We start from the raw sequence: 25,455 nt of genomic DNA, 5'->3' as shown, positions 1-25,455 counted from the left end.
TGCAATCTTCTTTTTGGACAGCAATGGCTTCCTCCGTGGTGTCCTCCCATGTACTCCATTCTTGTTTAATGTTTTCCTTATTGTAGATGTGTCAACAAAAATGTTAGCATGTGCCAGAGATTTCTGTAGGTCTTTAGCTGACACTCTGGGATTCTTCTTTACCTCATGCAGCATTCTGCGCTGTGCTCTTGCAGTCATTTTTACAGGACGACCACGCCTAGGGAGAGTAGCAACAGTGCTAAACTTTCTCCATTTGTAGACAGTCTGTCTTACCGTGGACACATGAACATCAAGGCTTGTGTATCCTTTAATACAAGTTATTAAGTTATTAATTAAGTTATTAAGTTAATAATTTGTGTATTTGTGTAAAAGTATCCAAAGAGATACTTTTGTAACTCTTTCCAGCTTCATGCAAGTCAACAATTCTTGATCGTAGGTCTTCTGAGAGCTCTTTTCTGCGAGGCATGGTTCACATCAGACAGTGCTTCTTGAAACCAGTAAACCCAAAACAGGTGTGTGTTTTTTAAGGGCAGGACAGCTGTCAGCAACACATCCATTATCATCACACTGATTGGAGTCAAGGTTGGCTCACTCCTGGCTCCAATTAGCTCTGGGAGAAGTCATTAAGCTAGGGCCTCACATACTTTTTCCTCCCTGCACTGTGAATGTTTACATGTTATGTGCAATTAAACCATGGCAACATCTAATGTTTGTGTAGTATTATGTTCAGCAGACTGTGTTCTTCTATTGTTGTGACTTAGATGACGTTCAGAGCACATTTTATGCCCAATTCATGCAAAACTCCACGTAATCCCAAGGGGTTCACATACTTTTTCTTGCAACTGTAGAATACTCAGCCTTCAGCTGGATAGCTGGTCAGCTAACTCCTGTCTTATGTTACTGTCTCAGCTTAACATTCATATCTTTCAGTCTCAGTTATATCTGAAGAATACTAATACTACCATTTGTCAGAAGACCATTCACACATATTAATATTAATTATGACTAATCATAAAAAACAAATATTTTGCAAGCTTGCCATCAATATAAGTGCTGAATCATAAATGTGATTTCTTACAGAGAACCCCACTAATAACACTGAACCTTGGGGTACCCCACTAATAACACTGAACCTTGGGGTACCCCACTAATAACACTGAACCTTGGGGTACCCCACTAATACTTAACCTTGGGGTACCCCACTAATAACACTGACCCTTGGGGTACCCCACTAATAACACTGAACCCTGGGGTACCCCACTAATAACACTGACCCTTGGGGTACCCCACTAATAACACTGACCCTTGGGGTACCCCACTAATAACACTGAACCCTGGGGTACCCCACTAATAACACTGAACCTTGGGGTATCCCACTAATAACACTGAACCTTGGGGTACCCCACTAATACTGAACCTTGGGGTACCCCACTAATAACACTGACCCTTGGGGTACACCACTAAAAACACTGAACCCTGGGGTACCCCACTAATAACACTGAACCTTGGGGTACCCCACTATTACTGAACCTTGGGATAACCCACTAATAACACTGACCCTTGGGGTACCCCACTAATAACACTGACCCTTGGGGTATCCCACTAATAACACTGAACCTTGGGGTACCCCAGTAATACTGATCCTTGGGGTACCCCACTAATAACACAGAACCTTGGGGTACCCCACTAATAACACTGAACCCTGGGGTATCCCACTAATAACACTGACCCTTGGGGTATCCCACTAATAACACTGAACCTTGGGGTACCCCACTAATAACACTGAACCCTGGGGTACCCCACTAATAACACTGACCCTTGGGGTATCCCACTAATAACACTGACCCTTGGGGTACCCCACTAATAACACTGAACCTTGGGGTATCCCACTAACAACACTGAACCCTGGGGTACACCACTAATAACACTGAACCTTGGGGTACCCTACTAATAATACTGAACCTTGGGGTACCCCACTAATAACACTGACCCTTGGGGTACCCCACTAATAACACTGACCCTTGGGGTATCCCACTAACACTGAACCCTGGGGTACACCACTAATAACACTGAACCTTGGGGTACCCCACTAATACTGAACCTTGGGGTACCCCACTAATATTACTGATCCTTGGGGTACCCCACTAATAACACAGAACCTTGGGGTACCCCACTAACACAGAACCTTGGTGTACCCCACTAATAATACTGATCCTTGGGGTACCCCACTAATAACACAGAACCTTGGGGTACACCACTAATAACACAGAACCTTGGGGTACCCCATTAATAACACTGAACCTTGGGGTATCCCACTAATAACACTGAACCTTGGGGTACCCCACTAATAACACTAAACCTTGGGGTACCCCACTGATAACACTGAACCCTGGAGTACCCCACTAATAATACTGATCCTTGGGGTACCCCACTAATAACACAGAACCTTGGGGTACCCCATTAAAAACACTGAGCCTTGGGGTACCCCACTAATAACACTGACCCTTGGGGTACCCCACTAATAACACTGACCCTTGGGGTACATCACTAATAACACTGAACCATGGAGTACCCCACTAATAACACTGAACCTTGGGGTACCCCACTAATACTGAACCTTGGGGTACCCCACTAATAACACTGAACCTTGGGGTACCCCACTAATAACACTGAACCTTGGGGAACCCCACTAACACTGAACCTTGGGGTACCCCACTAATAACACTAAACCTTGGGGTACCCCACTGATAACACTGAACCCTGGAGTACCCCACTAATAATACTGATCCTTGGGGTACCCCACTAATAACAGAACCTTGGGGTACCCCACTAATAACACAGAACCTTGGTGTACCATACTAATAATACTGATCCTTGGGGTACCCCACTAATAACACTGAACCTTGGGGTCCCCCACTGACACCCCCAGACCATTCAGAGTATGAATCATTAACCACTACTCTCTGAATATGATATTTTAGCCAGTTTTCTATCCATTTACATTCTGATTTTTCCATCCCATAGACTTACACATTAGCCGTGTGTGGGGAACTGTGTCCAAGTATACCACGTCCACCACCACCCCTCTGTCCAAGTATACCACGTCCACCGCCACCCCTCTGTCCAAGTATACCACGTCCACCGCCACCCCTCTGTCCAAGTATACCACGTCCACCGCCACCCCTCTGTCCGAGTATACCACGTCCACCGCCACCCCTCTGTCCAAGTATACCACGTCCACTGCCCCCCCTCTGTCCAAGTATACCACATCCCCCCGCCACTCCTCTGTCCAAGTATACCACGTCCACCGCCACCCCTCTGTCCAAGTATACCACGTCCACCGCCACCCCTCTGTTCAAGTATACCACATCCACCGCCACCCCTCTGTCCAAGCATACCACGTCCACAGCCACCCCTCTGTCCAAGTATACCACATCCACAGCCACCCTTATGTCCAAGTATACCACGTCCACCACACCCCTCTGTCCAAGTATACCACATCCACCGCCACCCCTCTGTCCAAGTATACCACGTCCACCGCCACCCCACTGTCCAATTATACCACGTCCACCGCCACCCCTCTGTTCAAGTATACCACATCCACCGCCACCTCTCAGTCCAAGTATACCACGTCCACAGCCACCCTTCTGTCCAAGTATACCACGTCCACCACACCCCTCTGTCAAAGTATACTACATCCACCTCTCTGTCCAAGTATACCACGACCACAGCCACCCCTCTGTCCAAGTATACCACATCCACCACCCTCCCTCTGTCCAAGTATACCACATCCACCTATCTGTCTAATTATACCACGACTACAGCCACCCCTCTGTCCAAGTATACCACGTCCACTGCCACCCCTCTGTCCAAGTATACCACGTCCACCTCCACTCCTCTGTCCAAGTATACCACGTTCACCGTCACTCCTCTGTCCAAGTATACCACAACCACCACCACTTCTCTCCTCTAAGGCCCCGTGGGTGTATGCCAGCCGGTCCACGGGCTTTATTCACATTTATTCTATTCTATAATATTTCTGGATCATATCAATTGTGAGCCAATGTGGATCATCTGGGGGGTGTCAGTACCACCCCCCATTATGGACAAGAGCCCCCCCATGCTCCTTTGTATACACAGAGCTGAAGAAAGGATTTCATACATTGTCCTTCTCTTTGTCCCCAGTCACCCCCTCTAGATGGTTCTGAAAAGGGCCTACATGCTGGGACCGGACCTTTCTACTATTCATATATTGGAGGAATGTTTTGGGGTCGTCCTGATATCTTTCTGTCGTTTGTTTTCAGTTTTTGCGCCTTTATTTCCTTTTTGCATATTCTGTTCTATTCTTTGTTATGTGTAAACGATGATCACGTTCCTTCATTGTTATATTTAATAAAAGCTCTTTTCTTATTATCTATCGCTTTTGTCACTTTGGCCGTAAGCCACATAGGTTGGATTTGTAGCCTTTTATACTTGTTGCCCATGGGAATATATTTTGCAGTGTGGTCACATACAGTCTTTATGAAGAACTCCCATTTCTGTGTTGTGTTCATCGATGCCAATATTCCCTCCCAGTCTAAGTCTTGGAGAGCAGCTCTCAGCCTTAGAAAATTAGCTCTCTTAAAGTTGTTTTTATTTTTCCCTTATGTGCTAGCTACAGCTAACAATAAATGAAATCATGTTATGGTCACTGCTGCCCTTGCAGCCCTTTCCATCTGTGGGAGGAGCTGAGTCTCCACCTCCTCATTAACACTGGGAGGCCTATAACAAACTCCAATGATGACCTTTGTAGTACCGCCCCCCATGTGCAATTCCACCCATAATCCTTCAGCCTCATCACACTCTCCATCAACTAGGTCCTCTTTCACACTCGCTCTGAGATCACTTCTCACATAGAGACAGACATCACCACCTTTCCTATTTCCCCCGTCTCTCCGAAAGAGAACCTAGCCAGGAATATGAATGGCCCAGTCATGTGAGGAATGAAGCCAAGATTCAGCAATACCAATTCAATCCTAGTTCTCTTCATGCACCAAACCTTCCAACTCACCTATTGTGCTGGGCACACTTCTGGCATTGGGGAACAAACACTTTCATTCACTGACACCTTGTTCATTCACTGACACCTTGTCCATTCACCGACACCTTGTCCATTCACCGACACCTTGTCCATTCACCGACACCTTGTCCATTCACCGACACCTTGTCCATTCACCGACACCTTGTCCATTCACCGACACCTTGTTCACACAGATTTTGTGTATTTTTCATTTGTATACAAATGGTACCAATTCCACTGGTTGTTTGTAACATGGGAACCTTCTTATCATCTGCCATAGCCCTCCCCCCATCTTTCCCCATTCCACCCCCCAAAAAGTACTGACCTCTGTCTGATCTGTCTACCCCGTTATAATACCTGATGTACACAAAGACAGGACTTCAGTGAGGAACATTTCCCTCACTCAGGACAGGAAAATAGCTTCTCCCCGTGTGAGATCTCTGATGTCTGAAAAGACTGGACTTATATGAAAAACATTTTCCACACTCAGGACAGGAATATGGCTTCTCCCCCATGTGAGATCTTTGATGTCTGTAAAAATAGGACTTAAATAAAAAACGTTTCCCGCACTCAGGACAGAAATATGGCTTCTCCTCCGTGTGAGATTTCTGATGTTTGTTAAAACTGGACTTCACTGAAAAACATTTCCCGCACTCAGGACAGGAATACGGCTTCAATCCCGTGTGAGTTCTCTGATGTTCGTAAAGATGGGACTTATCTGAAAAACATTTTCCACACTCAGGACAAGAATACGGCTTCTCCCCTGTGTGATATCTCTGATGTGTGTAAAGATGGGACTTCACTGAAAAACATTTCCAGCACTCAGAACAGGAATACGGCTTCTCACCTGTGTGAGACCTTTCATGTATGACAAGACTTGATTTTTGTGAAAAACATTTCCCGCACTCAGGACAGGAATACGGCTTCTCCCCCGTGTGAGATCTTTTATGCACATTAAGATAGGATTTAGAACGGAAACCCTTCCCGCACTCAGTACAGGAAAAGCTCTTCCCTGTTGGAAGGCCAGCCCGGTCCCGCACAGTTTGAGGTGCCTCAGGATACGAGGAATCCGATGGTCCATCTACACTGGGTGGTGCCGGATGGACATTGGAGGGAGCCGGGTTTTCTCCTGGACTAGACTGTGTGATGTCCTCATCTTCTACTTTCCAGTCTGGAGACAAAGTGAGACAATCCTCAGAGGTTTTCCTCATCTCCCGGCCATGGACTAAAATACAAAGACAAAGAGGATTACTAGACAGGAGCTGATTGGTTCCCCCAAACCAGGACTCCGCCCACATCAGGCAGCTTGGTCTCTGAGGAGCTTACAATTCCACCCTCAAGGGAACTAGGAAATGGCTCCTCTGATCTCCTACCAGGTCATTTCTTTATTCATGGACCTTAGTCAGAGAGTGAGGAAACAACCAGAACTGTCTTTTATAGGAGGGACAGTGATGAGGGGATTATAGGACGAGGGTCCCCACCCCCTCTATCACTCATCGCCATCTTCCCAACACAAGAACTACTGCACTTCCTTATTTAGTCCATGATTTAGTCATGTAGAACAGCGGGGCTGAGCCCCACCAGAGGTCAGAGAGTGAGGATGGGGGAAGAACAACCAAGATGGAGACTGGACTGATCCTGAAGTCAGGAGTATGTAATGTACAACATAGAGTATATAGTGCAGGGGTCAGGAGTATGTAATGTACAACAGAGTATATAGTGCAGGGGTCAGGAGTATGTAATGTACAATATAAATTATACAGTATAAGGGTCAGGACTCATAATATTGGTATTCAGTAATCAGTGGAAGTTTAAATGTTTACTTTAGACAAGTTGCAGAGATCCCACACCGCTGCCTCCCATCTCCTGAGACTGCACTCAGTGACTTGGGTCTGAGACACTACAGACATATCCCTCCACCCGGCACAGCCAGCAGAACACAGAGCAAGGAACCCTGGGAGAATTGTTCTGTCAGAGATCTTACTAGATCTAGGCATGGGGAAGAACACCCAAGACACACACCCCAGGTGCCTAGGTCTAGTATCGCTTGTGCTGAAAAACATTATGCTGCCAGCTGAACCCCAGAACCTCCATAAATCCAGTCTAGATACATAAATTGTGTCTGCAGCACAGAGAAGGAAGATTATCCGAGAGAAATCCAGGAATACAGGACGGGGAACACAGCTCAGGAAAGTGACCAGGGGATTACAGGCTGATATCACCCAGTCCCCGCCCTACTCTGGACCAATCAGTGAGCAGTATGGGTGGAGGAATGGATTTAGTGTTCATGACCCACCTGTGCTGATCTCTGTAGGAGTGTCCTCCTCTATAAATGTCCCCGTTATTCCATCCTCCTCCATAGACTGCTGATCATCCCTCACATACGCCTCTTCTTCTTCTGCTTTCACCTCAAATTCTATATCGATTGGATCTCCACTCTAAATCAAGGAAAGGAGAGAAAATATCATCTGTAAAATATAAGCTTTAATATTGTGACATCAATTAAAACTTTCATATCATCTATAAAATATATTAATTCACAGAAAATATCAACACATCACCTTTACAAGTCCATGCTCTAGATTCTCCATCCCACCTACCTTGTAATAGTGAGGGATGGTGTGACCTTCCTGTGTGGAATCCCGGGAATACAGAGGACGGGGACATCTCTCTGGTGGGTTCCTGGTATTAGGTGGCTCCATCATATCCTTGTGTCCTTCTGAAAACTCCTCCATCACTCCATACTCCTCATCCTCCTCTTTATACTCTTCTTTAACATCAATATTATCATCCCCGAGGATTCCACTCTGAAAGATATAATAAAACATTCATTGTAACAAACATGCTGTGTATAAATCACAACTACCAATAATTGTCATCATCTACCTGATGATGGTGAGGGATGGTGAGACCTTCCTGTGTAGAATCCCGGGAATACAGAGGACGGGGACATCTCTCTGGTGGGTTCCCATGACTGGATCCATCTGTAGGAAACACACACACTGACTGAATCCATTGTTTCTATGTGTTTATCAGATGATGGGGGATCTAGGTGGATCCTCCGTACTGCTCTCTCCTTTACAATAAAGTCTCCTCTTACCCGGTGATGTGAGGGGCGGCTGATTGTCCATCATGACGTCCTTGTAGAGGTCCTTGTGTCCTTCTAAATACTCCCACTCCTCCATGGAGAAATAGACAGTGACACCCTGACACCTTATAGGAACCTGACACACACAATGATACAGTCACCATCCAGACACATCCCTTGTCTGTTACTGGAGAATGTCCCAGAATTCCCGGCACCGCTCACCTCTCCTGTCAGCAGCTCCATCATCTTCTTGGTGACTTCTAGAATCTTCTGCATGTTGTGTCTCTCAGGGTTTAGGGAGTCACATGGAGGCACTGTGATGGTCATATGATCACCTGACTTCAGAAGAGGAAATCTCTGTATTGAGGAACCAATAGGAATATCATGTTAGACTCCCAGAATCCTCCTCACCTCTCCGGTCAGGTCTGTTTTATTAATAGATATGAGTAATGTCATGTGACCTCCCAGAATCCTTCTCACCTCTCCGGTCAGGTCTGTGTTTTATTAATAGAAATGAGACTGATGTCATGTGACCTCCCAGAATCCTCCTCACCTCTCCGGTCAGGTCTGTGTTTTATTAATAGAGATACGAGTGATGTCATGTGACCTCCCAGAATCCTCCTCACCTCTCCGGTCAGCTCTGTGTGTTATTAATAGAGATGAGTGATGTCATGTGACCTCCCAGAATCCTCCTCACCTCTCCGGTCAGGTCTGTGTTTTATTAATAGAGATAAGAGTGATGTCATGTGACCTCCCAGAATCCTCCTCACCTCTCCGGTCAGGTCTGTGTTTTATTAATAGAGATGAGAGTGATGTCATGTGACCTCCCAGAATCCTCCTCACCTCTCTGGTCAGGTCTGTGTTTTATTAATAGAGATAAGAGTGATGTCATGTGACCTCCCAGAATCCTCCTCACCTCTCCGGTCAACAGGTAGATGATCTCCAGGGTGAGGTTTAGTATCTTCTCAGTCATGTGACTCCGGTCCTCCTCCATCCTCATTGGTGCCATCATGTGATCTATACAGGTCTCCTTGTAGACGGATAACTTTGGGAAATGAAAGTAAGAATGATTTGGATGGTATTGGTCACACAATAATAGGATGTGGATGTGAGGGGGGAATAGGAGGGTTGCTGGACATTGAAGAACTACTCCCCCCATGGGAAGACATTTAGTTTGGACTGTTTAGTGTTTGATGCATATTTGAGGTCCCGGGACCCTCTTGTCCTGTCAGATCAGAAATCCCCTTTTCTCTGTTGGGTTTGTTTGGTCTCTGAACTGGTTTTGATGAGTATTAGATCTGCAGACAAGGAATGATAAATCTGATCCTTCCTATGACTAGTTTGCTCTGAGGCAGTGCTGTGAGGTCAATGTCGGCTCATCATGATGTCCAGGAAGGGGAACTTGAGGACTTTTGGCCGGAGTTGCTGCCTAATCAGGACAATTGGCAGAAATCCGGCTGCAAGGCTCCAATCTGTGGCAGCCTGCTGACTGACAGGAGTGATGTCACTGTCACTCTCTGCAATAAGAGAAGAGATTGGATTGGGTAGAAGGAGGATGGTGCTGGTGGAGTAGAGAGCTGTCAGGAAGGAGCCTATTCTCTTCCCTCCAATGGAAGCATAGTGTGGGTAGAAGGAGGACAGCAGGAGGATCTGAGTATCAAGTATATTGTAGTGTCCAGGACATTGTACAGAGTGGTGGTGGGTTCCTGGGGCTCTGAATTCCAGCACCGGGCACTGCCAGAGCCTGTGTCATGGGAGGTATTGGAGTGTCTCCTGAAGATGTCTAGCACTGACCCCTGACTACCTTTTAGTCAATAATGCACCAACAGACCTCCTCTAAGAACAAGTGCCCACCAAGGGGTGAAGGATTGTCCTTCTGCATTCCATTTGGTATCTTGGAATACATTATTTGACCAGTGAGATGGTAAGAAGGTGAAGGTTGTCTTCCTTTCCTGGTAGGAGTTCTGTAAGGAGGTCTGGAAAGTAAGTGCAGGTAAGAGGACAACCAGAGACCAAGATCCCCCCTCCCTGCCTCAGTGTCCCCCTGAGCCTGACAAACTTCTCTTTCCTCAGAGCCCTGCTCCCCGCCAACCCTATCAAAGACCCAGATTCCTTCAGCTACTCTACCCCCTCAAAACCCTTTAACTTCACTATCCCCTCAGGGGCCCCAAAGTCTCCCATCCTCAGTAACCCCTGAGAGACCCCTCAGCTCCTCTTCTTCCCTCAGACCCCTCAGTATTATCCTCCCCCTGACACCAATGATGGAACATGTTCTTCATGGCCGGCTGGGGAATGTTTCCTTCCTCCTGAGTAGCAATGTAAGGGGCTCTATGCTCCATACTCCTGACCCCGGCACTCCATCATTGTGTTGGCTGCATAGTGTAATGATTGCCCATTGGCTGCCTGTGTAGTGTCATCATTGCCCTTTGTAGGCCATGTATGGTCAGGATGGTCCTTGTCTTGTCTATTTATTGTCAGTGCTGTTTGTTTAGAGGACCATATTACTAGAATTTATCTCCACAATGAGGAGAATGTTCCGGCCCCAGAAGTGGGGGAATGTTCTGCCCCTGAAGGGGTTCATCTGGGTTCCCACACTATATATGTGTGTATCATCATCTGCTGGAGATAAAAGACATCACAGTGACTATGGAGGAAGAGGATGGACGTGACTATGGAGGAAGAGGACGGACGTGACTATGGAGGAAGAGGACGGACGTGACTATGGAGGAAGAGGACGGACGTGACTATGGAGGAAGAGGACGGACGTGACTATGGAGGCAGAGGACGGACGTGACTATGGAGGAAGAGGACAGACATGACTATGGAGGCAGAGGACGGACACGACTATGGAGGAAGAGGTCGGACGTGACTATGGAGGAAGAGGATGGACAAGACTATGGAGGAAGAGGATGGACATGACGGGGAGGTTACTGGGTGTAAATAGGAAATAACATCTTATTACCTCCTCGTCGACATTGGCTGCCACGTCCACCAATGTCTCTGATCTGCTTCCTCCCCACTCACCTCTCCGAATGTCCTGTCTGTACCTGACATCACTTCCTGTCTGTACCAGACATCACTTCCTCTCTGTCCCTGACATCACTTCCTGTCTGTATTCCATAGAGAAGTCCTGTCTGGGGAGAAATGAGATCACCATCTTGTGGATTTCAGAGGAACTGCAGCCCTGAGAAACATCCCTTAATAACCATTCCTGCATTGTATCTACCTTACAGGGATACCAGGGAAGATCAAAAAGAACTAAAAAAAGTAAGAAACAATAAACCTAACTCTTATGCAACCAACTGTTTAAATAATATATTTTACTACAGATAGAAAAGACTTAAAGACACAGAACACAAGATAAAAACAAAATACATAATAAAACAGAAACCTCCAAAACAGATCTTTTTGGGTAAAAAAAATGCAAAAATACATCCTAAAGTATAAGAATATCTATCAATCCACTGATAATGAGGATGTTAGACATAAATGACAAGGATGTAATGGTCACAGAGGAATGGTGGTGGAGATCTCTCACAGTAAGAACACTTCCTTGAATGGTTCTATAAATAAAGAATGAATCCTGGAGGGAATAAAGCTGTAAAGCAATAAATAATATATAAACTGGGCCATCCACTTCATCCATAAAGACATTGTGATTGAAGATCTTCTAGATCACATAGAAGGAGGACTCATCCATGATTTCATACATTTGTTTGGAAGGATAGAACAATCCTCAGAAGGGAACATGTAGGATGACAGGAAAGGCTCCTGACTGGTGAGATCCTCCAAACATAATGATGACATCCATGAACTGGAGCGAGCTCGTTGGGGTGATAAAGCCAATCTGGAAACACTGTGTAGACGTTCTCCAAGAACTCAGCACACTCCAGGTGTGGAGAAAGTCTCCAGGTGGGTTTAGCCTGTCATTTATCATAGGTAGAAATGTCCACACATGGACTTCCACAGGGGCCCCGAGACTACATATAGAACCTGTACAGTGTTCCCTGTAATGAATTGCTTCCCCCCAGGCCTATAGCAGAATGACAGCTGAGCGGGATCTCTCCCATCCTGGGAGGACATCATATGAAGTCCTCCAAGTCTAGTGGCTCTGCTGTATCTTGATATGTCACCTGCTGTGTCCACCAGATGACAGATCATTGTACCAAGCCAGCCCAGTACCATGTGATTGCTATGACCAATCACAGTGATCACATGACAGTTGTACACAATGAATGGCTTTCATTCATAGCCATCCATTGTGTACTATTGTGATGATCTCTGTGATTTGTCACTGGCTCACTACCTCTACTGGAAATGTATTCCAAGCATCTACTACTCTTTCAGTAAAATAATACTTTCTGAGATTAGTTGTGAACTTTCCTCCAGTTAGTTGGAGGTCATGTCCTCGTGTTCTTCATTTTGGTTTCATATTAAAAATCCTGCCCTCCTGAACCTTCTTCACTCCCTTGTTGTATGTAAAGGTTTCAGTCATGTCTCCCCTTTCCCTTCTCTCCTCCAGACTGGACATGTTACGTTCCTGAAGTCTCTCCTGATATCACTATTTGTATTCCCCGTCTCTGGACTCGTTCTATCTTATCAATACCTTTATGTAAGTGAGGTCTCCAGAACTGGACACAGTATTCTACATGAGGTTGCTGGTGACCCCTCTAGTGATAGAAAGATCTATATAGAGGAATCAGGACCTCCTTCCTACTGCTGGTGACCCCTCTAGTGATAGAAAGATCTATCTAGAGGAATCGGGACCTCCTTCCTCCTGCCAGTGACCCCTCTAGTGATATAAAGATCTATATAGAGGAATCGGGACCTCCTTCCTCCTGCCGGTGACCCCTCTAGTGATATAAAGATCTATATAGAGGAATCGGGACCTCCTTCCTCCTGCCGGTGACCCCTCTAGTGATAGATCTATCTAGAGGAATCGGGACCTCCTTCCTCCTGCCAGTGACCCCTCTAGTGATATAAAGATCTATATAGATGAATCGGGACCTCCTTCCTCCTGACAGTGACCGACCTAGAAATGTAAAGATTTATTTAGAGGAATTAAAACCTCCTTCCTCCCACCGGTGACCCCTCTAGCGATATAAAGATCTATATAGAGGAATCGGGACCTCCTTCCTCCTGCCGGTGACCCCTCTAGTGATATAAAGATCTACATAGAGGAATCAGGACCTCCTTCCTCCTGCCGGTGACCCCTCTAGTGATATAAAGATCTATATAGAGGAATCGGGACCTCCTTCCTCCTGCCGGTGACCCCTCTAGTGATATAAAGATTTATATAGGGGAATTGGGACCTCCTTCCTCCTGCCGGTGACCCCTCTAGTGATATAAAGATCTATATAGAGGATTCGGGACCTCCTTCCTCCTGCTGGGGACCTCTATAGTGATATAAAGATCTAAATAAGTACCCCAAATCCTTTTCTTCTGAAGTGCTGGCAAGCAACATAACCCCCATGTTGTACTTTCTCAAGGGATTCTTTTTCCCTAGGTGCATTATGTTACATTTAGAAACATTGAACTGAAATTTCCACTTTTTTGACCAATCATCCAGCAATGCCAAATCCTGTTCCATGTTACAGACACCTCCAGGGATATCCTCCCTATTACACACCTTTGTGTCATCAGCAAAGAGACATCCCCTTACCCAACAACCCTTTACTTATATCCCTTACATATAGATTACATAGAACAGCTCCCAGTACAGAACCTTGGGGTACATCACTAGTGACTGCTCTCTGTTCTGAGTGATCCCTATTTACAACCACACTCTGGTATCTCTCCTTTAGCCAACTGCACATCCACTGAACCCCCCAAGGGCTAAGTCCTAGCTTGTCCAACTTCTGTATTAGATCATTATGTGGAACTATATCACATGCCTTGCTGGAATCAAGATATTCTATGTCCACAGCACCACCCTGGTCCAAATCATTGGTAATATAGTCAAAAAGTCCAATCAGATGAGTCTGCCATGATCTGCCCTCAGCAAAGCCATGCTGCTTTGGATCCAGCAAGTTGTGTGTTTCTAGATGATCAATGATCCTTCCTTTCAGGAGTGATTCCATTAACTTGACTACCACCAATGTTAGACTCACTGGCCTGTAATTGCCGGCTTCTACCTTGCTGCCCTTCTTGGATGGAACACACTGTGCACTCCATTACATGAACAACATTGGGAGTTCTGCAATCATCATCTGATCAGGATACACAGGGGTATGAGCCAATAGTAGATCAGCAGGTGCCTACAGGTTACCACCCCACAGGGATATGAGCCAATCGTAGATCATCAGGTGCCTACAGGTTACCAGTCCAAAGGGTTATGAGCCAATCATAGATCAGCAGGTGCCTACAGGTTATCACCCCACAGGGATATGAGCCAATCGTAGATCAGCAGGTGCCTACAGGATACCACAACACAGGGTTATGAGCCAATCATAGATCACCAGGTTGTCGGAACTGTTCTGGGCTCACAGAATGAAACAGGAAGGCTGAACTTATCATCTCTACATGGACATGCTGGAAGCCATTTTGTTCTGTATATTCTATTTCATGGTTTCTGAACACAGATTCTAAGAGCATTCCAAGGTGGTTACAGCTTATGTTCCCAGGTTATAAATCTGGGGGGAGGTATGGTGGTATCAGACGGCTACAAGATGAAGACTAGACATGATACCAAGTGGTAAGATAAATGGATGAGTCCATGTCTAGACTGAACAAAGGACACAAGAACTGGTCACAATGATTATTTCCCATGATCCTCTGGAAAGAGTGCATATTATACCTTACATTGTATATGGTGTTATTATTATGTGACAGGAATATCTGATCCAAAAATGTCACTTGTATTATTATTAGTATTACATGAAGTGAATGCTTGCTTACTTATGTCATCCAGGTTTATATTACTATATTCCACTTCCACATACATATATTTATATGAAATGGTTTAACAATGAATACATATTGATATATTGGGGATATTCTGTTTGTAACATTATAAAGTATCAGTTTGAGTTCATTGTATGACAACGTTGTTATGTTACAGAAGACGTGAGATAAGAAGTCTCAGTATAATGACCTCATCTTTTTGTAGGATATTTAGGTAGATTTGTTTTCTTTTCCAGAATCACTTAATTAATACATTACTTGATATATATTACTAGATTTTTTTTCTCCAGAATCACTTAAAGTGGTTGTAAACCCAAATATTTAAAAAATTTACTTTTTGCCATAAATGAATACATTTTAATGTAAACATCCATACAGCTGTGAGCGTACCTCAGAAAAATGCTCCTTTAGCTTGTCTCAGCCCTCCAAAAACTGCTGGTCTGTGGGCGTGGCTTAGGACCAGAGAATAGTAGGCGGAGATATGATGTCACACAATCCCCCAGTTATACCCCCCTCCATCCTCGGCTCAAGAACTATCACTGGTGCTGATGAGTGCTGAGTTGTGGATCTTGTGAAGGCAGAGACCAGCATGGAGAGGACACCCCCTCCCCCACCCCTTGCAGTGTATTACATGGAGGCTCATACTGGTCTCATCCTCAGCACAGCCTGTCACTCACAGGAGAAGGGGTGTGGTGACACCATATTTCTGCTGGTGTCAGATTTATTCTGCTCAGAAGATCAGGAGGGATTTCTGGAGAAAGGGATTGCTTCAAGATACCAGACTAAGCTGAATGGCTCAGTAAAGGTAAAATCTACCCAACTGCAGGATTAGACGGATTTGTGTTTTTTAGGTTTACAACCACTTTCAGTAATAAATTATTAGCAGTGACATGGGTACCAGTCTGTGTGACACCAAACCTGGCAGAAAAGCAGTTCTCTCTAAATGTAGTCATGTCCTTACCAGCCGAGGTTAAAGGTCAACCCTTGTCATGTTCCAGAAGACATGTCAGAGAATTCCTCATCCTATACTGCCCCCTTCAGGTCACTGAAATCAATTAGTAGAGAAAATACAGTTGTGTCCAAAATTATTCAACCCCCAATGCTGTAAAGGGGTTTAGGGACTATAGTGTACATTTGGAATTGTATTCAGAATCAAATCCTACAAGGACGTTGTAACTACCCAAATGCAACTAAAATGACATCAATTGTTTATGTAATACAGTAGTAAATGGTTCTTATGTGGTTTCTTCATTGCCACAATTATTCAACCCCTTAAAGACTACCACTCTGAAGAACAGAGGTTCATACAGGTGCTTTCCATCAGGTATTGAAAACACCTGTGGATGTCACCGAGCAGCAATCAAGCATAATAAGCACCAATTAGGCAGCTTTAAAATGACTGTGATACTCAGCTCCTTCTAGACATTTACTGGTGTGGTTACAAACATGGTGAAGGCAAGAGAATGGTCCAGGAAGACAAGAGAAGAGGTGATTTCTCTTCACAGGAAGGGCAATGGCTATAAGAAGATTGCAAAGATGTTAAACATACCAAGAGACACCTTAGGAAGCATCATTCGCAAATTCAAGGCAAAGGGCACTGTTGAAACGCTACCTGGTCGTGGCAGAAAGAAGATGCTGACTTCGACTGCTGTGCGCTACCTGAAGCGTAGAGTGGAGAGAAGTCCCCGTGTGACTGCTGAGGAACTGAGAAAAGATTTGTCAGATGTGGGTACAGAAGTTTCAGCCCAGACAATAAGACGCACACTGCGTAATGAAGGCCTCCGTGCCAGAACTCCCAGGCGTACCCCCTTGCTGTCTCCAAAGAATAAGAAGAGTCGACTGCAGTATGCCAAAAGCCATGTGGACAAACCACAAAAGTTGTGGGATAGTGTTCTGTGGACTGATGAAACAAAATTAGAACTGTTTGGGCCCATGGATCAACGCTATGTTTGGAGGAGGAAGAACAAGGCCTATGATGAAAAGAACACCTTGCCTACTGTGAAGCATGGTGGAGGGTCAATCATGCTTTGGGGCTGTTTTGCTTCTGCAGGTACAGGGAAGCTTCAGCGTGTGCAAGGTACCATGAATTCTCTTCAGTACCAGGAGATATTGGATGGAAACGTGATGCAGTCCGTCACACACCTGAGGCTTGGGAGACGTTGGACCTTTCAACAGGACAATGATCCCAAGCATACCTCCAAGTCCACTAGAGCATGGTTGCAGAGGAAAGGCTGGAACATTTTGGAGTGGCCATCGCAGTCACCAGACTTAAATCCGATTGAGAACCTCTGGTGGGACTTAAAGAAAGCAGTTGCAGTGCGCAAGCCTAAGAATGTGACTGAACTGGAGGCCTTTGCCCATGAAGAATGGGCGAAGATACCCGTAGATCGCTGCAAGACACTTGTGTCAAGCTATGCTTCACGTTTAAAAGCTGTTATAACTGTAAAAGGATGCTGTACTAAGTACTAAGATTGAATGTCACTTGGGGGTTGAATAAAACTGATAATGCTGTGAGCACAGAAAAGACATTTGTGGTTATTTCATTATAACTGTTATGTTATATTTGTCTGACCTACAAGTGCCTCTTTAATGTAAATGTAAGCAAGATGACTGAATGATCAAAAGCAATGTCAAACTGGCCAAAACACTCAATTTCAGTGGGGGTTGAATAATTTTGGACACAACTGTAGCACCTAGTCTGACGTCATTGTGAGGAGAGATGAGCTTTCCCCGCCTAGGTTTTATTTGGAGGGATAAAAGTAAGAGACGGACAGAGAAGAGGACACACATCACAAAACAAGACCTCACAAGACAGGAGACAAGGGACAACAGACGGACACAGACACCCCCTGAAGTGAGCGCACTGAAAGCTGACATCACTGACACCATACAGTCCATATTGGGAACTAGAACTTTCATTTTCCTCAGATAACTTGTACTCCCCTTATATCTCCAGATACATTGTTTAGTCCGATAACGGTTCTGGTGAGCACAGGAGGGGATGTGACGTCATTTTACCTGCAGTATAAATTATTATCATTTCCCTCCTCTGGGGAAGATTTATTTTACATATCCCTGAAGCTGATTCTGGCTTCTAGTCAATGGTTTATCCGGATGTATACAGTATATATATGACAAGGTAGACTACTTCATGTAACATTACATCTTCATCTCAGATTGTAAGCGGATTGGATTGGCCTGTGTATGGGATTCCAGATCAAGTCATGGCAAGGTACACGTTGAGCGTTGAATATCTGGCTGTAGAGAGATCACGGGGGGGATTTGTATATCTGTTGTCACATGTTGCTGAGTTACTGATTTCTTACACGACATTTCCAGACAGTTGGATGTAATTCATTAATATTTGGAAGTAATTGCTGGCTTGTATTTCTCCCCATTATTGTGGATTAGATCATTGTACTGTTATCTTGTATTGTTTATTATTTATCATCACCTATTAGATTTCATCCCCATTTTGTACTGATTTATATTATTAATAAATATATATTTTTGCACATTGTTGCGTTTTATTTTGTCTTCCAATTATCACAAATACAGAACTGGGATGTCGGTTACTTTGTGAGAATTAGTAGGGAATCTCCTTCATTCCAGATCCCGCCTGTTTCCATGAATTGTATACGGATTATTTCCTCACAGATAAAGTTCTGACAATTTGTACCGTTCTGGTGTTTTTGATCCTCAGAAATGAGATCTGCCGTCATCAGACATGATGGATTTTCAGACATCTATCCCATAGTTTGTAGACTCTATAACTCTCCTACACACTGAATCATAGACACTGATTGGGGTTATTGTATCCAAGAAATGGCGCAGAATACACCTTTGTCTACATTTATAAGGAAAGATGATTTATTTGTAAAAACAAGAAAAATGGTAAAAAGTGGTGTTTAAATATCACCAAAATAAATATCTATTTATTTGAAAAAATTACAAAAATATAATTTAGGTACAATGTTGCATGACTGTGTAATTGTCATTCAAAGTGTGAGAGTGCTGATAGTTACCAGTCAGCCTGGGCAGGAAGGGGGGGAAGTGTCCGGTATACAGGAGGTAGAAATATTTATTTTTAAACAGACCTCCAAGTGTTTGTGAAATCTCCCACCACAAAATATACTCAGCCAATCACAGGGCAGGACTCCATTTTTATTCTTCTGCTATCAATGGCCAACCCGATCCCACACTTCATCCATGTCTTTGGGGGCCTGTGATCTCCTTTTGAACTGTTTCTTCCAAGATGAAGATCAGACATGGAGTATATCTGAGGTGTATATCAGGGTGTGCTTCTTCCCCACATGAGAGCTGGGATGTCCAGCAACATTCATCTAGAAGACATTTCCCGCACTCAAGGCACTAATACACCTCCAGGGTTGTGTGGAACCCCTGATGTACAGGAACACAGGACTTCAGTGAGGAACATTTCCCTCACTCAGGACAGGAAAGTGGATATTCTCTGTGTGAGATCTCTGATGTCTGTAAAGATCCGACTTCCGTGAAAAACATTTCCCACACTTAGGACAGGAATATGGCTTCTCCCCCGTGTGAGATCTCTGATGTGTGTAAAGACTGGACTTATCTGAAAAACATTTCCCGCACTCAGAACAGGAATACGGCTTCTCACCCGTGTGACATCTCTGATGTGTGTAAAGATTGGACTTCCGTGAAAAACATTTCCCACACTCAGGACACAAATACGGCTTCTCCCCCGTGTGACATCTCTGATGTGTGTAAAGATTTGACTTCTGTGAAAAACATTTCCCGCACTCAGGACAGGAATACGGCTTCTCCCCCGTGTGATATCTCTGATGTCTGTAAATATTGGACTTATCTGAAAAACATTTCCCACATTTAGGACAGGAATGTGGCTTCTCCCCCGTGTGAGATCTTTTATGCACATTAAGATGGGATTTATAGCAGAAACCCTTTGTGCACTCAGTACAGGAGAACCTCTTCCCTGTTGGAAGGCCGGCCCGGTCCCGCACAGTCTGAGGTTCCTCAGGATACGAGGAATCCGATGGTCCATCTACACTGGGTGGTGCCGGATGGACATTGGAGGGAGCCGGGTTTTCTCCTGGACTATACTGTGTGATGTCCTCATCTTCTACTTTCCAGTCTGGAGACAAAGTGAGACAATCCTCGGAGGTTTTCCTCATCTCCCGGCCATGGACTAAAATACAAAGACAAAGAGGATTACTAGACAGGAGGTGATTGGTTCCCCCAAACCAGGACTCCGCCCACATCAGGCAGCTTGGTCTCTGAGGAGCTTACAATTCCACCCTCAAGGGAACTAGGAAATGGCTCCTCTGATCTCCTACCAGGTCATTTCTTTATTCATGGACCTTAGTCAGAGAGTGAGAAAACAACCAGAACTGTCTTTTATAGGAGGGACAGTGATGAGGGGATTACAGGAGGGTTTACAACCACTTTCAATGTCTACACAAGACAAGTTGCAGAGGTCCCACACCGCTGCCCCCCATCTCCTGAGACTGCACTCAGTGACTTGGGTCTGAGACACTACAGACATATCCCTCCACCCGGCACAGCCAGCAGACCACAGAGCAAGGAATCCTGGGAGAATTGTTCTGTCAGAGATCTTATTAGACTTGGACATTGTGCAAAAGATCAAAAGCACATGCCCTAGGGGCCTAGTTCTAGGATTGTGTAGGGTGAAAATCAACATTTTGCTGCCAGCTGAACCCCAGAACCTCCATAAATCCAGTCTAGATACATAAATTGTGTCTGCAGCACAGAGAAGGAAGATTATCCGAGAGAAATCCAGGAATACAGGACGGGGAACACAGCTCAGGAAAGTGACCAGGGGATTACAGGCTGATATCACCCAGTCCCCGCCCTACTCTAGACCAATCAGTGAGCAGTATGGGTGGAGGAATGGATTTAGTGTTCATGACCCACCTGTGCTGATCTCTGTAGGAGTGTCCTCCTCTATAAATGTCCCCGTTATTCCATCCTCCTCCATAGACTGCTGATCATCCCTCACATACGCCTCTTCTTCTTCTGCTTTCACCTCAAATTCTATATCGATTGGATCTCCACTCTAAATCAAGGAAATGAGAGAAAATATCATCTGTAAAATATAAATTCACATGAAAAGTGCACAAATTGTTTCCACGAGACCAAGCTCTAGATGCTCCATTCAACAAACCTTGTAATAGTGAGGGATGGTGTGACCTTTCTGTGTGGAATCCCGGGAATACAGAGGACGGGGACATCTCTCTGGTGGGTTCCTGGTATTAGGTGGCTCCATCATATCCTTGTGTCCTTCTGAAAACTCCTCCATCACTCCATACTCCTCATCCTCCTCTTTATACTCTTCTTTAACATCAATATTATCATCCCCGAGGATTCCACTCTGAAAGATATAATAAAACATTCATTGTAACAAACATGCTGTGTATAAATCACAACTACCAATAATTGTCATCATCTACCTGATGATGGTGAGGGATGGTGTGACCTTCCTGTGTGGAATCCCGGGAATACAGAGGACGGGGACATCTCTCTGGTGGGTTCCCATGACTGGATCCATCTGTAGGAAACACACACACTGACTGAATCCATTGTTTCTATGTGTTTATCAGATGATGGGGGATCTAGGTGGATCCTCCGTACTGCTCTCTCCTTTACAATAAAGTCTCCTCTTACCCGGTGATGTGAGGGGCGGCTGATTGTCCATCATGACGTCCTTGTAGAGATCCTTGTGTCCTTCTAAATACTCCCACTCCTCCATGGAGAAATAGACAGTGACACCCTGACACCTTATAGGAACCTGACACACACAATGATACAGTCACCATCCAGACACATCCCTTGTCTGTTACTGGAGAATGTCCCAGAATTCCCGGCACCGCTCACCTCTCCTGTCAGCAGCTCCATCATCTTCTTGGTGACTTCTAGAATCTTCTGCATGTTGTGTCTCTCAGGGTTTAGGGAGTCACATGGAGGCACTGTGATGGTCATATGATCACCTGACTTCAGAAGAGAAAATCTCTGTATTGAGGAACCAATAGGAATATCATGTTAGACTCCCAGAATCCTCCTCACCTCTCCGGTCAGGTCTGTGTGTTATTAATAGAGATAGGGGTGATGTCATGTGACCTCCCAGAATCCTCCTCACCTCTCCGGTCAGGTCTGTGTTTATTAATAGAGATGAGAGTGATGTCATGTGACCTCCCAGAATCCTCCTCACCTCTCCGGTCAGCAGGTAGATGATCTCCAGGGTGAGGTTTAGTATCTTCTCAGTCATGTGACTCCGGTCCTCCTCCATCCTCATTGGTGCCATCATGTGATCTATACAGGTCTCCTTGTAGACGGATAACTTTGGGAAATGAAAGTAAGAATGATTTGGATGGTATTGGTCACACAATAATAGGATGTGGATGTGAGGGGGGAATAGGAGGGTTGCTGGACATTGAAGAACTACTCCCCCCATGGGAACACATTTTGTTTGGACTGTTTAGTGTTTACTACAATTTTGAGGTCCGGGGCCCCTTTTCTCTGTTGGGTTTGTTTGGTCTCTGAACTGGTTTGATGAGTATTAGATCTGCAGACAAGGAATGATAAATCTGATCCTTCCTATGACTAGTTTGCTCTGAGGCAGTGCTGTGAGGTCAATGTCGGCTCATCATGCAGGGATGGTCTGTGTGTGGGTGTGTGTGAACCTCTCCTGTACCTACTATGCTTCCCCGGCTCTGCTTGCCCATCTGTGGGCCCGGGTCAGTGGGTGTCGGAGGGTAGAGGGGACACGTTCACTTCCTTCTTGTCCTGACCCAGAAGTGATGTTATGACAGATTTCCCGACCATTGTGTCAGGAATGGACTTGCTAATAATGGTGGGACTCACCTGCGTTGTGGGCTGCAGTACCAGGGCTGGCCAGCGGGTGCTCTCAGCAATCAGAGACTCATCCCTGCAATCAGCCAAACACCTGAAGCTGATTGCAGGGGTTGTATTTAAGGAATGGCCAGACTCACAGTCAAGGCCGTGGTGTGTGTTTTCTATGGGCCCCTGTATCTTATATCCTGTATTCCTGTTCCTGTCTGGCTTGTTGCCGACCCTGCCTGATCCTGACATCTGCGGACTTCTGCTTGATCCCTGGCTTGTGACCCTGACCATTCTCTGCCTGACCCTCTGTACTGCGCTGCCTGTGAGTTACTGAACCCAGCTTGTGACCCCGACCACTCTCCCGCCTGTTCCTGGTACTCCGTTTGCCCATTTGCTACTGACCCGGCCTGCCTGACGACTCTTGCATTGTATGTATTGTTATCTGTGGGTGGTTGGTTTGGTTTGTTTGCACTGTGTTTATGTTTAGTATTGCACTGCGTTTTGTATTGTTAGTCTTAATAAATTATATTGTTTATATCATATCTGAAGCCTGCGTTTCCCTGTGTCAGTCCACACACCTCTGGTCATACCCTGATTCCTGACATTACACCAAGGCCAATCCTGACCAGAAGTGGCTGCACAGGGAGGCTATCTTGGCTTATTGTTGCTAGGAAGGATGAATGTTGATGAGGTTGTGTATTTATCTCTGCTAGTGTTTGATGACAAAGACTATGCTTATCAGACTCTGAAGGAGTATCCACGGGATCAACTGCTAGAGTGTATAAGGATCGCTCATTGTCTAGTAGATCAGGGCACAGAGTTTTCTGAGGTGCAGCCATTGATCCAGGTTTGTGCTGAGTTGGCTCGGTCCTGTACCCCTGAAAGCAGGGATGACTTTTTCCCCCATTTAGTGTGGATCAAGTGGAATCACTGGTATGGTTGTTGGAGGAGGATCCAGATTGCTTCCATGAGCACTATGCAGCATGTCCATCACATGTGCTTATGGATTGTATAAACGCAGTGCAGTCTTTGATCAGACAGGCTATGTGTAAGCTGAGTTTTGTTCAACCAGTACTGCAGACATGGACAGATTTGTTGCACCCACCCTCAGTCAGCTTGCAACATCATTCCTCTGCTCAAGGCACTCTTCCTGCATCCCCGACAGCACCCCCAGTGACGGCCCAGTATACTCTGCTAACTACCACATACCAGTCCCCTGCTCCCACTCGCTGCACCTATCCTTTCTTTGGCCCTGTGGAGAGGTCCGCTGTGGCGGCTGCTCCCTCCTCTGTTCCATCCTCCAGCTCTTCTCTGTCTTCAGCTGCTCCATTCATGTACAGACCTGCATTTACTTACAGTGCTCCAGTAACTAAAATGAGAAAAAAGCAAAAAATTCTTTCCAACCAGTACCATCCTGCCAGTTGACTCAGAGCCCACTGTCGTGCCTGGTGACCCGATGCCCGCTGTCATGCCAGTTGACTCAGAGCCCACTGTCGTGCCTGGTGACTCAGTGCCCACTGCCTTGCCAGATGACGTGGTGCCCGCTGTCAAGCCAGATGACCTGATGCCTGGTGACCCAATGCCCGCTGTCGAGCCAGACGATCCAATGCCTGATGACCCAGTGCCCGCTGTCATGCCTGGTGACCCGATGCCCGCTGTCGTGCCTGATGACCCGATGCCTGCTGTCGAGCCAGACGATACAATGCCTGATGACCCGGTACTCGCTGTCAAGCCAGATGACCTGATGCCAGATGACCCAGTGCCCACTGTCGAGCAAGACGATCTACTGCCTGATGAGCCGGTGCCCGTTGTCGTACCTGGTGACCCGATGCCCGCTGTCGAGCCAGATGACCTGGTGCCCGCTGTCGAGCCAGACGATCCGGTACCTGATGACCCGGTGTCCGCTGTTGTGCCAGTTGACTCAGAGCTCGCTGTCGTGCCTGGTGACTCGGGGCCCGCTGTCTTGCCAGATGACTCGGAGCCCGCTGTCTTGCCAGATGACTCGGAGCCCGATGTCTTGCCAGATGACTCGGGGCCCGTGGTCTTGCCAGATGACTCGAAGCCTGCGGTCTTGCCAGATGACTCGAAGCCGGCGGTCTTGCCAGATGACTCGGTGCCCACGGTCTTGCCAGATGACTCGGTGCCCGCTGTCTTGCCAGATGACTCGGTGCCCGCTGTCTTGCCAGATGACTCGGTGCCTGCCGCTCCGCCTGGGGGCCCGGTGCCCACCGCTCTGCCTGGGGGCCCGGTGCCTGGTGCTCCGCCTGGGGGCCTGGTGCCTGCCGCCCTGCCTGGTGGCCCGGTGCCTGCTGCTCCGCCTGGTGGCCCGGTGCCTGCTGCTCCGCCTGGTGGCCCGGTGCCTGCTGCTCCGCCTGGTGGCCCGGTGCCTGCTGCCCTGTCTGGTGGCCCGGTGCCTGCTGCTCCGTCTGGTGGCCCGGTGCCCGCTACTCCGCCTGGTGATCCAGTGTCCAGCCTGATGTGCCTCTGTCCGGTGTCCAGCCCGATGTGCCTCTGTCCGGTGTCCAGCCCGATGTGCCTCTGTCCGTTG

At 46.2% G+C, this 25,455-nt stretch overlaps 1 protein-coding gene across 1 annotated transcript in view; it reads right to left on the bottom strand.

Annotated features, from left to right (window-relative positions):
- Positions 1–25,455, bottom strand: part of LOC149468102 (uncharacterized) — a 79,111-nt gene that overhangs the window by 40,311 nt on the left and 13,345 nt on the right. Inside the window, exons 2-4 of the mRNA XM_089670637.1 lie at positions 24,604–24,613; positions 19,542–19,877; positions 5,690–6,010 (exon numbers count right to left, since the gene is read on the bottom strand). Coding sequence (XP_089526763.1) covers positions 5,690–6,010; positions 19,542–19,877; positions 24,604–24,613 — 667 coding nt within the window. The remainder of the gene's footprint in view (positions 1–5,689; positions 6,011–19,541; positions 19,878–24,603; positions 24,614–25,455) is intronic.

Source organism: Staurois parvus, unplaced genomic scaffold (genome assembly GCF_062004578.1).
Source record: "Staurois parvus isolate SC_StPar_1 unplaced genomic scaffold, SC_StPar_1.0 ptg000092l, whole genome shotgun sequence".
NCBI classification, from domain to species: Eukaryota; Metazoa; Chordata; class Amphibia; order Anura; family Ranidae; genus Staurois; species Staurois parvus.
Note: the sequence above shows the minus strand (reverse complement) of the source record. Positions and strands in the feature narration are given on the sequence as shown.